The sequence below is a fragment of the Dromiciops gliroides genome, chromosome 4 (genome assembly GCF_019393635.1).
Source record: "Dromiciops gliroides isolate mDroGli1 chromosome 4, mDroGli1.pri, whole genome shotgun sequence".
NCBI lineage: Eukaryota > Metazoa > Chordata > Mammalia > Microbiotheria > Microbiotheriidae > Dromiciops > Dromiciops gliroides.
In genome coordinates, this window is record NC_057864.1 from 226771349 (window position 1) to 226784585 (window position 13237).

Consider the following 13237-nt stretch of genomic DNA (forward strand, 5'->3'; position numbering starts at 1 on the left):
TTCACTACACATCAGTTCATGAGTCTTTCCAGGTTTTTCTGGGATCATCCTGTTTGTCATTTCCTATAGTACAAGACCATTCCACCACAATCATATACCATAGCTTCTTCTGTCATTCCTCAATTTATGGACATTCCCTTGATTCCCAATTCTTAGCCTCCACCAAGAGTTGCTATAAATATTTTTTGTACAGTTTTCCCCCTTTTTCATGATTACTGTTGTTAACTGTTTCCCTTCCATCCTATTTCCTTCCCCATGATATTTATTCTATTATCCATCTTCTTTCATCCTATCACTCTTCAAAAGGGATTTGCTTCTGTCTGTCCCCTCCCCCACTCTGCCCTTCCTTCTTTTGCCCCTCTCTCTTTATCCCCTTCCCTTCCTATTTTCCTTCAGGGTTAGAGAGATTACTCCACCCCATTGAGTGTGTATGTTATTCCCTCCTTGAGAAAATTGTAATGAGATTGAGATGTTTGAGCCAATTCTGATGAGTGTTAGGTTCATTTACTGCCCAGATTAAGTAGATTACTCCACCCAGTTGTGTGTGTGTGTGTGTGTGTGTGTGTGTGTGTGTGTGTTAATTCCCTCCTTGAGGCAACTCTGATGAGTTTAAGGTCTTTGAGCCTTTTCTGATGAGTGTAAAATTCATTTACTGCCCTGCTCCTCTTCTATCTCTTCCCCCACTCCATAAGCCTTTTCCTATTTCTTTCATGTAGGATTTCACTTCTGCCCTTCACCCTCCCCCAGTGCATTCCCTTCACCCCTCAATTTAACCCTAAAGATGTCATCATGGGAAAGGTGGCTAGGTGGCGCAGTGGATAAAGCACTGGCCCTGGATTCAGGAGTACCTGAGTTCAAATCCAGCCTCAGACACTTGACACTAGATGTGTGACCCTGGGCAAGTCACTTAACCCTCATTGCCCCTCCCCCCAAAAACAAACAAACAAAAAAACCCCTCAAATAACAATTAATTCTTTACAGCAAGATGTAGTTTCCTAGGGGGCAGCTAGGTGGCACAGTGTATAAAGCACTGACCCTGGATTCAGGAGGGCCTGAGTTCAAATCCGGCCTCAGACACTTGACACAAGCTGTGAGAGCCTGGGCAAGTCAATTAACCCTTATTACTCTGCCCCACCTCCAAAAATGATGCAGTTTCCTTCCTCATCTCTTTTATTTAGTTCAATTTTTTATTTTTATTTTTCTGAGATAAGGATTGCTACCCCTGCTTTTTTTTACTTCAGCTGAAGCATAATATATTCTGCTCCAGCCTTTTACCTTTACTCTGTGTGTATCTCTCTGCTTCACATGTGTTTCTTGTAAACAACATATTGTAGGATTTTGGTTTTTTAATCCACTTGCTATTCTAATTGAATGGGAGAATTCATCCCATTCACATTCACAGTTATGATTACTGTCTATTTTCCTCCATCTTATTTTCCTCCTTTGTACTTTTGTTTTCTTCTTTCACCCCATTCATCCTCACCAGTGTTTTGCTTCTGACCCCTGCTTCCCCCAATCTGCCCTCCCTTTTATCAATGCCTCCCTTTTCTTTCCCCCTTTCCTTCCCTGCTTCTTCCCTCCTTTCTGTCAGTACCACACTTTTCCCCTTGCCCTTTTACTTCTTTAAAGAATAAGCTGAGAAGGAAGGAGGTGCTGTGCTGATACAGAAGTGGAGCCCAACCCCACAGTCACCCTGACACAGATCCAGTCCCAGGAAGGCCTCACCAGAGAAGGAGACCCTCAGAGCCTCTGAATCAGCTGAAGCACCAGTGTCATCTGGAACTAAGCTCACAGTCTGGTGAGTGGGCTGAGCCCTGGTCAGGGGGGAGATTACAGGGGTCTATGCTGGTGCTGAGACAGAACTTGGGTTTTTCACCTCTGCTGGGAACCAGGAGATAGGCTTGAGTAGCAGTGGCCCAGGTTGGGGAGGGGCACAGGCTCATCAGAACTGACAACCACAACATACAAAGCTGGTTGATTAGCAAGTTGGCCTGGGGTAATCTATGGACCAGGGAACAGGCCAGGTGAGTCAAGAACCTGATTCTCCTTTAATCATGCCACCTGGGACTTCTGAAGCTTGGGATACTGCAGCCTAGAAACAGTGCCCCACTTTAAGGAGCTAAAAGTCAAGTAAAAGAAAGGAAAGATGAGCAGACAAAGAAAGATGTGGACTATAGAAAGTTTCTTTAGTGACAAGGAAGATCAAGGAGCACCCTAAGAGGAAGATGTCAACATCAGGGCTCCTATATCTAAAGCTTCCAAGAAAAACATGAATTGGTCTCAGGCCATAGAGGCACTCAAAAAGGACTTTGAAGATAAAGTTAGAGAGGTAGAGGAAAAAATGGAAAGAGAAATGAGGGTGATGCAGGAATGACATGAGAAAAAAGTCAACAGCTTGAAAAGCCAAATGGAAAAGCTCTCTGATGAAAATAATTGCCTAAGAATTAGGATTGAACAAATGGAAGCCACTGACTTTATGAAACACCAAGACACAATAAAGCAAATCCAAATGAATAAAAACATAGAGGGCAATGTGAAATATCTTCTGGGAAAAACTGTTGACCTGGAAAATAGGTCCAGGAGAGATAATTTAAAATTATTGGTCTACCTGAAAACCATGATCAAGGAAAGAGCTTAAACACCATCTTCCAAGATATTCTCAGGGAAAATTGCCCTGAAATTCTATAAGAAGAAGCTAAAATAGAAATTGAAAGAATCCACCAATCACCTCCAGAAAGAGATCCCAAAAAGAAAACACCTAGGCATATTATAGTCAAATTCCAGAGCTCTCAGGTCAAGGAGAAAATATTGCAAGCTGCCAAAAAGAAACACCTTTTGATTTCCAGCTTTTGGAAAACCAAGCTGGAACTTTAAATTTGTGACCTTGGTGAATTGCATTTTCTGGAGAACTGCTGTATATAGCAGTATTCACCTTTACTGATTAAAACTAGGAGAGGAAATTCATTTAGAAAGATATTGGTGTCTGACTTACCTAATGTTATTATTTTTTGTTTGTTTGTTTTTTAGTGAGGCAATTGGGGTTAAGTGACTTGCCCAGTGTCACACAGCCAGTAAGTGTTAAGTGTCTGAGGCAGGATTTGAACTCAGGTACTCCTGACTCCAGGGCCCGTGCTCTACCCACTGTGCCACCTGACTGCCCCTATTTTTATTTCTTTTCCCAATTTTTCTTCTACTTCTCTAATTGATGTTTTTTGGGGGTGGGGCAAATTGGAGTTATGTGATAGTGTCAAGTGTCTGAGGCTGGATTTGAACTCAGGTCCTCCTGAATCCAGGACCAGTGCTCTATCCACTGCGCCACCTAGCTGCCCCACTAATGCTATTATTAACTTTGATCCCAGAGAAAACTTCATTTAGTTAAGCAAGAAGTAGTTTCCAAGTGCACATCTGATTAAAAGCACATAATGGTCAATTTTAAAATACAGATGTTTGTTTGCAATAAAATGAATTCATTTTACTTTTGTTTAGGAATTAAAGTGTGTATGCTTTCTGGACAATTCATTTATCTGCAAATAGAATATTTATGTGTAGTGGCAACTGATTTATATAGAAATATTGATGTATGTTATATACCCACCCTACCCCCTGAAAACTTTAAAGTGTTAGGAGGGGAAAGAGTATTACTATCTGGGAGAAGTTAATACTGTTTTATAATTCTATATTAAAATATGTTAAAATTGCTGTCCACAGTGCCATAAAAGGCATTTTTCACATATGTATCATAAAATCATCAAAATATAATAGTCATTTGAGGTTCATTCTCCAGGACAGCAGTACAGTTCATGTTCTCAATTTTCACCATTCCTTCTGTGAAAAGAACTATGAGTCCAAGTGGAATAGACCCAGTTCTCATAAAGAACTGATGTTGAGGCAATTCTTATTGTTTGGGGATGTCCAGGGTATAATCTTTTTCCTAATGCTCTATTACTTTTTTCCAATGCAATTCTTAGAATTCAACCTCTTCCACATCAGTTCTTTTATTTTTTATGTGTCCATGTAGACCAGTTGAAGCAAAGGATAGTTCTACTTCCCTAAATGTGTCTAGATAATATTGTTTTATATTTCTAGGTGTAATGGTTTTGTCTGAGATTCTATCAACAGATTTGGCAAGGGCTCCTGCTATCAAATCTGCACCTGTGGGGGAATCTCTTGCTTTCCTTTTACTTTGCTTGTCGAGGTTTTATCTTTCCAAGTTGAATTCCTTTTTGTAGGTGTACAGTTGCCCTCCATTATAAGTATTCTTTTCACCACCAGTGTGGACTGTGAGCAGCCTAGTGAAATTGAATTTCAAGAAATCAAGAAAAAGATATTGGAAAACAACAAATTTAGAAACTTGTTTTGCTTAGTCCTTGCTGGAACTGCATATCTTTCTATTACCAATAATAGTCATTATTACTGAATGGCCTCAGGGAAGGACCTTCTAGAATGAAGGAAAAGAAGCTTTAAGAGAGACATAGTTGTGTAACATGTTTGAAATTTCCAATAGGCAGTAGGTGCATATTGGAGCAGCTAGGTGGCGCAGTGGATAAAGCACTGGCCCTGGATTCAGGAGTACCTGAGTTCAAATCCGGCCTCAGACACTTGACACTTACTGGCTGTGTGACCCTGGGCAAGTCACTTAACCCCCCATAACCCTGCCAAAAAAAGAAGAAGAAGAAGATGCATATCATCTACAAAGAAATAATAGTTAAATTCTTGTGAGTTGATGAGATCTTCAAGAGAAAGAGTGTAGAAAGAGAAGACCGGAGGACCTAAGACAAAGAACCCAGGAAGTGGGGCATAGATGATGATCCTGAAAGAGTCTAAGTAGGAGCAATCAGTCAGATGCTAATTCACATATTATATTCCAAGCCCTTACTACCTCTCTCCCAACCTCCAGTGTTGCATCTCCAACTGTCTGTTGGATAGCTTGAACTGGATGTCAAGTAGATATTTTAAACCGTCCCAAACTGAACTTATTATCTTTCACCTCAAACCCTTCCCTCTTCTGGCTCTTCTACATAACTGTTAAGGTCCGCACCATCCTTCCAGGCATTTAGATGCAATATAATAAGATGTTCATCAACTGACTAAAATTCAGAGAGGAGAGTGTTCATGGGGAGGCAGTGTTTAACAGTGTCAAATGCTTTATTAGTCAAGTGGGTGATGATTAAGAAAAGGTCATTGGATTTGGCAATGAAGAGTTCATTGATGACTTTACAGGGGTCAGCTTTAGTGAAATGATGGGGGCAGAAGTCACATTGCAAGGAGTTAAGGAGTGGGAGGTGAGAAAGTGGAGGCAAAGAATGGAGACAGCTCCCTCCACTCCCAGAGTATGGCTTGAAAAAGATAAGTAATGTAGTTTGAAGGGATGGGTTAAACATGTGAAGGTTTTTTGAGGATAGGAGAAATCTATCTATTGGAGGAGACAACCCATAAAATGAAAGTTCAGCTTTAGGGGAGGAAGTACTAAGGGTGCATTTGTAGATAAGAAGATCCTGAAAATTAGGGAGAGGGGATGATCAAAGTACCAAGCTTCTGGAGATGGATAGGGATGGGATCAAGGGTACAAACAGAGGGGTTGGCATTGCCAAAAAGAGAAGAGCTGAAGCAAAAGAAGAGAATCTGGAGGATGATGCTAGTGGATGTGATTTCTGAAATTCAGGAGGAAGGATAGTTCCTTACAAATGGCCTCAATTTTATCATTTAAGTATGGGGCAAAGTCCTCTGTTGAAAGAGTTTGGGGAAGTGGTGTTGTAGACAACTTGAGAAGACTCAGAATAGCCATTTTAGGTAGTATGTTAAAGAGTTTATAAGAAAATGAGTGAAAGGATTAGCATGCAGCAGTGAGGATCCAATTGGGGCTGTTGGCTTTTTCTGGAAGTATAAAAGTAAGAGGAAAAGATGATGCGGTAAGCCAGGTTTGGGGTTTGGAGGATGACACATTACACAGCGGTTCAAAGGTTGAGTACAGAAACACGATCAGAAACAAGAGTGGGATAATCATAAAACTGATTAGATAAACTGATTAGATACCCAGTATTAACTGGACTGCTCACGCACTCTACTGGTATCTGTCCTATGTCAAGATATTCAGAAAAATTCAGAAATTCAGAAAAAGACCCCAGCATTGTGGGGTTTATGAAAAGAAATAGATATGAGACTTCACTTCTGCATCAGAGTGGGGAATGCCCATACTAATGAGATCTCAGATTAACCAATCAACAAACCGGTATCTTATCTAATGGGTTTACAAAGACAAGAATAAAACAATTCCCACCCTGGAGGAGTATACGTTTTATGGGGGAGCAGAAACTAAATAGTGAAAAGTGTAGGTAATAGTATTAGGCTCTGTTATTATGATCATTTCCTACATTTCTCTTTCATATGTTCCCAAGTGTAAGTGAATCGCAGGCTGCACAGGAAGCTGAGCCGCGCCACACCCCGCCTGCCCCACAGGGCGAGGACGAGTCCTCCTCCCAGGTGTCTGCCTGCGGCCACTTCCTATCTCGGAAACTGATCAGATTTGCTTCAGCCTGGCTCGGTCGGGTGTCACCCAAAACATGCTTTCGGAACAGAAGACCGGCTCCGGATGTGACGTAAAGGGCTGCTCACAGAGTGGGAGGGACAAGATGGCGGCGCCCAGCAGTTGGTGAGGGACGAGGAAGTCTAACTGACCCCGGCAAGTGGTCGGCAGCTTTTCGCGTTATGAATGTCGGCCCCCACACACGTTCCTCACTAGCCTTGACAGGTATCGAGTCGTTTAGGTCCCTATCACCCGAACCGTGCGGTCCCTAGTTCTGTTCGGAGACAACCTTGGTAGCCCTTGAGGGACTTGTTACCGGACAGGGGAGGAAAGATCCCGGGTGTGATTGGGGAGTGTCTCTGGTTATCGCCTTTCAGCCTCCTGAGTTCCCTTGTTATCTCGTCCTTAGGACTTCAGGTGCTGGGCTGTACGTAAGAATCCACCACTGCAGCTGTCCTGGTGCTGAGGGGCTGCATCTTTGGGTTTTGTGGGGATGGAATGTATGGAGCCGAGGGGTGCTTGTCCCGGGTGCTGTTGTGTTGCACCGATCTCCGCTTAGCCCTAACTGAGCAGCAGTTCTTAGTTCAGATAGCTTTCTTAGAGTTTATAGAATGTTAGAGCTGGAAGGGACTTAATTGATCATTTAGTTCTGTAGCCTCATTTTGCCAGAGGAGGAAACAAGTACAAAGGAGTTAACGTCTTGGCATGAGATCTTAAGTTTGGAACCAGAAGGGACAATCTAACACAACCCCCTCGTTTTATATATGAAGAAACTGAGTGCAGAGGAAAGCAAGTGATTTGCCAAGCTCGTCAAATTCTTATTCCAAGGTTCATTCCATTGTACTGTTAACCTCATTTGACAGATTGGGAAATTTAGTCCTAGACATGATTCGTTGACCCCACAAAGCAGTTTACTGCTAAATGCAAAAGATCGTCCTTAATTCCTTTATTTTGATCCAGTACCTACTATATACAAGGCACTGGGGATACAAAGACAAAAATGAAACAGTCCTTGTCCTAAAACTGATTTTCTAATAAGGCGATGTAACACACACACACACACACACACACCACAAGCGATTTGTGACAGGGAAGTGGAAGAGCACTAACAATTGGGTGGATCGGAAAAAAGGGTTCAGGACCTGTACTTGAGGCTGCCAGTTGAAAGGCTATAGGGATTCCAATAGGTGGTTTCACATTTTTTAAAAAATCTCTTAACTGTCCATTCATATCATGACCAGCCTAATTTAGGCTGTTATCACTTCTTTCTTAGACTATTGCAGTAGCCTCCTAATTGTTCTCTTTATATCCAGACTTTCCTCTTGCCTTTATATCTATCATAGGGCTGCCAAATTGTCTCTAGGATAAAATGCAGAATCTTTCACTTAAAGTGCCATATTTAGGGTTGATTACTCAATGATCTCTAGAGCAACTACCTCTTGATGTATGCCATGCATGGCATTCCATCTCCTGATTCCCTGCCTTTGTAAAGGCCCCAAACCTGTAATCTCCGTTCTCATCTTCTTTTGGATCCCCATCTTCCTTCAAGACTTAGCTCAAGTACCAGAGTTGCCTTATTTTTTGTCTTTTTTCACTTATCTTTTAAGGGCACTGCCATTCTAGGCACCCAGAATCATAGCCTTGGTGCTGTCCTTGACTCTGCATTCTCTCTAAGCATATATATCTAATCAGTAACTAAACCTTGTCATTTCTAACTGTACAATATTTTTTGCATCTGTTCACTTCTTATGGCCACCACCCAAGTTTGGGTCCTCATTGCCTCCTGCCTGGACTACTGAAAAAACCTAGCGGGTTGCATTGCCTCAAGTGCCTCTGATTTTCAGTCTATCTATATACCAGCCAGAGTGATCTTACTAAAGTGTATGTTTGACCATGTTGCTCTTCCTATTCAATAATTCCAATGAATAAACTCTTCTGTTTAGCCTTCAAGTGCTTCATAACATATCCCCAACATCTGTTTTCAACCTCATTAAACATTACTCGTATTCCTGCATTCTCTGGTTCAGTCAAACTGGTGTTCTTGCTATTCCTCACTCACAACAGTCTATTATCCCATCTTTGTACCCTTGCCACTGGCTGTTCCTCATGCCTTGAATGCACTCCTGCCTCACCTCTGTCACATAGAATCCCTTGCTTCCTTCAGAAATTTTCTCAAGTGATGATTTCTATATGAAGTCATTTCTGTTTCCCTAACTACTATTCCCCTTTAACCTGTGTAAAATTTTGCATATACTTATAAGTACATGTTGTTTCTCTTTATGGAATATAAGCTCCTGGAGGGTAAGAACTGCTCATTTTTTTTTTCTTATTTTCAGTCTCTAGCACAGTGCCTGAACAGAGTGAATGCTGTATAAATGCTAAGTGAATTGAACTGAGGTGAGAAAGGAGAATATTCCAGGCTTAGGAGAGAGAGCCTATGCAAAGCATGTAAGATGCCTAGTTTCTGCCTGACTACTTTCCAATTTCCCTAGCAGGTTTTGTCAAATAGTGAATTCTCTCCCAATAGCAATGTTAGGGGGTTTGTCAAATACTAGGTTACTGTGTTCATTTACTTCTATAAATTGTGTATCCAATCTGTGCCACTGATCAACCACTCTAGTATCTAGTATCTATTACCAAATTCTTTTGATGACTGTAGCTTTCATACTATCATTTTATGATCTTATGATTCCTTATGATCTTTATTATTTTAATATCATTTTAGATCTGGTACTTACAGGCTTTCTTACTTCTTTCCCCCCTTTCCCCTGATATTCTTTACCTTTTGTGCTTTTTTTAAAATGGAAATTAAATAGTATTAGCCTAAAGAATAAGTATGTCAAAGAACATATAAGAACAATAAATTAGCATATTAAAGAAAATTATGACAGTATAACCGACTGCATGGCATGTAGCATTCCTTAGGTGAAAATTAATATTCTTAAAGACTTATATTAATACATTTGAGAAAAAGGCCATCGAATTGTATTTGATCTTTTGTTCTTACAGATTCTCTAACCCATTCTCTAGTGTCAGCCAACCTCCCTTGTGTTTGCCTATGCTGACCTCTGCCAAGAAAGGTCTTTTTCTGAGAAAGAGACTTTTGGTGTTTTTTTTCAAGAAAGAGACTTCTGGGTTTCCCCCATCAAGATTCAGTCTAGTGCATTTTCTAGATGTAGTTAGAAAAGTTTTGTGGATAGGAGCTTGGCTACCTATTTTTCTTTTACTCTCTTGGCTCTGAAAACCCATAGTTCTTTTCATCTTATTTCTCCAATTAGACTGTTTACTCCTTGAGAACAGGGACTTTCTCTTGCCTTTCTTTGTATCCTCATCACTTAGCATAGTGCCTAGCACATGGTAGGCACTTAATAAATGCCAATTGACTTATTGACTTGACTGAATAATCCTATAAATTGTGACTAAAATGATTCATGACACAGTGGTATCCCAGGGCACAAGGAAACTTTGTTTGGACACTTTTTTATCTAAACAGAATGCGCTTAAGATCATAAATTAATAAAAATTGTTTGTCAAGTTTGTATCTGTGATGCAAAATACAGAATTTCTTTGACACCAGCAAATGTCTTTTCTTGAAGGCCTCTAATGAAGGGGAATCCAGTCCCACTTGGGGAAGCTGATTATATTTTTGTACAACCTTAATGGTTAGGTGGTGAAGTGGATAGAGTGTCACCTTCTTGAGTTCATATCTAGCCTCAGATACGTATTAGTTGTATGACCTTGGGCAAGTCACTTAACCCAGTGTGCCTAAGTTTCCTCATTTATAAAATGATTGGGAGAAGGAAATAGCAAACCACTCCAGTATCTCTGCCGAGAAAAGCCCAAATGGGGTCATGACTAAAAACGACTGAACAACAGAAAAATATTTAGGAAATTTTTCCTTATAGTAAGCACAAATTTGCTTCTCTTTAACTTCTGTCCTCTGCTTTTTGTTCTGGCCTATTGCCTCTCTAGACTAAATAGCCATTCTCACATGGCGTAATCTGAAAGCCTTTTACTATTCATACTGTCCTCCTTTATACAATCTCCTGCTCCTCAATATCTCTTCTGAAATGTGGTACCCAAAACTGAATTCTTTTTCAGACTTAGAGGGCAGGACTATCACCTCATTTAATCTTAAACTTGCTTCTTTTAATACATCTTAAAATCACATTTACTTTTTTGGCTGCCATATCACACTGTTGACTCATATTGGTCTTATCCATTAATACCCCAGATCTCTTTTCAGATAAACTTCTAAGGATATCTTCCCCATATTATACTTGTGAAGTTCATGTTTTTGTATTTGATTTTCCTTTGCTTTTATTTGTACGGTTTCCTCATCATCTAAATTTGTTTCCTGTGCACCTACACTAGTCTTTTTTAGGCAACTTTCCCTTGTCCTCTCCATTAGAATTTGTGCCCATCATTTATTCAAAATTCTATAATGCTTCCTTTCTTTCCTGGGTTAACTTTCCCTTTAGAATTTTAATTTTGGGAATCTTTGATTTCTCTGAAATCTTTTAAATATGTATTCCTAGACTCTAGGATGCATGTCAGATTATACTTTGCTTTCCGCATTAAAAATTCTAAGATGGGGCAACTAGGTGGTGCAGTGGATAAAGCATCAGTCCTGGATTCAGGAAAACCTGAGTTCAAATCTGGCCTCAGATACTTGACACTTACTAGCTGTGTGACCCTGGGTAAGTCACTTAACCTTCATTGCTCGGCCCAAAACCAAAACTAAACAAACAAAACAAAAAAATTCTAAGATAGAATAGTTATTTCCTGGGGGCAGTTAGGTGGAGCAGTAGATAGAGCTCCAGCCCTGGATTCCAGAGGACCTGAGTTCAAATGTGGCCTCAGGCACTTGATGCTTACTAGCTGTGTGACCCTGAGCAAGTCACTTATTTGCCCTGCAAAAAAAAAGAAGAAGAAGATTTATTTATTTATTTCCCTTTAGATATTCATGATTTCTATCTCATCAGGAAGTGATTATTTCTATCTCATCAGGAATGATATGATTACCACTTGGATCTGATGATCCAAAATAGTTTTTCTCCTGTTTAGTTCCTCTATATCTTGAAGGTTGAAATTAATATCAAGGCAAGTTGGAAAATTATTATATGTTCTACTTTTAATAAAGATAAATATTCAGCAGATATATAGATTATTGAAGTCCCCCTTTACTACTTTTTGTGTGTGTTTGTGTGAGACAGTTGGGGTTATGTGACTTGCTCAGGGTCACTTAGCTAGTAAGTATTAAGTGTCTGAGGCCACATTTGAACTCAGGTCCTCCTGAATCCAGGACCGGTGCTTTATCCACGGTGCCACCTAGCTGCCCCCCATTACTACTAACAGTATACTGACTGTCAAATGCTTTTCTAAAATCTAGGTAGACTCTCTCTCTCTCCTCTATATATCAAAAGCATTTTATTCTAGTAACTTTAATAAAATAGAAAATGAGGATAGTCTACCACAACATGATAATAATTTCAAATAATGGTTCTTTGTGGTGTTTGCCTTTTAATCTGCCTTAAAAGTTGGCACTGACTAAAACATTGATTGGGTTGATACCTTTTAGGGGAGGTAATTATTCAAAGCTATAAATTTTAAGTAGCTTTGAGGTCCTTATCAGCTCCATAATTCAGTATTAAGTGTTGTGATTAATTTTGATTACTGATTAGATTTAATCTTTCTTGTGGTGAATTGAACTATCCTTTTTTTTTTCCTTTACAATGTAGGCCAGGTAGGAGCATGTATCTGTCACCTAAAAAGAAGAAACATGCAGCAGACACCTCATAGACTTACGCATCTTTTAAAGAATGTTAATAAACGGTGGATTACATTTCAGCACCTTAATTTCCTCAAGCACATGGTAAGTTTAGAAGAATATCCCAATTCTGATTTATAGACTATGGAAAAGTCTTGTTAAGCTTTGTTATTTATTATTTCTTCAGTTTAGAAACTTTGATGTTATTGCTTTGGTGGTTTTTCCTGAAGTCTGAATCATAGAATTAAAAAGTATGGTCCTGGGGACAGCTAGGTGGTAAAGTGGATAAAGCATCAGCCTTGGATTCAGGAAGACCCGAGTTCAAATGCGACCTCAGACACTTGACACTTACTAGCTGTGTGACCCTGGGCAAGTCACTTAACCCTCATTGCCCTGCAAAAAAAAAAAAGAAAGAAAGAAAAAGAAAAAGAATGGTCCTGAATTTGCTAATTCATTTTGAAGAAATGTTAAACTGTCATAATTAGACTAAGCTAAAATAAGGAAAACCTGAGTTTGCTATTACATGAGACCTTAAGGAAATCACTAAGCCTCTTTGAACCCCAATTTCTATAGTTATTTAAATAACTATAATATAATAATATAACAATATAAATATAATAAAATAGTAATACTGGCACTATCTACTTTAAAGGTTTTTCTTTCTTTCTTTCTTTTATTACATTCATTTTTTTTTTTTTTAGTGAGGCAATTGGGGTTAAGTGACTTGCCCAGGGTCACACAGCTAGTAAGTGTTAAGTGTCTGAGGCCGGATTTGAACTCAGGTCCTCCTGAATCCAGGGCCGGTGCTCTATCCACTGCACCACCTAGCTGCCCCTACATTCATTTTTAAAATGTTGAATTCCATATTCTCTCCATGTCTGTAATCCCTCCTCTACCTATTGATAAGTCAAGCAATATGATACCCATTATACCTGTGAAGGCAT

The 13237-nt window shown here is 39.7% G+C and overlaps 1 protein-coding gene across 1 annotated transcript in view; it reads left to right on the forward strand.

The window, feature by feature from the left end:
* The first annotated feature begins 6623 nt into the window (after positions 1-6623).
* The window catches only part of LOC122725854 (protoheme IX farnesyltransferase, mitochondrial), an 81890-nt gene continuing 75276 nt past the window's right edge, over positions 6624-13237 (forward strand). The window contains exons 1-2 of the mRNA XM_043963201.1: positions 6624-6748; positions 12265-12398. Of these exons, the coding sequence (XP_043819136.1) occupies positions 6706-6748; positions 12265-12398 (177 nt within the window). The 5' untranslated portion in view covers positions 6624-6705. The remainder of the gene's footprint in view (positions 6749-12264; positions 12399-13237) is intronic.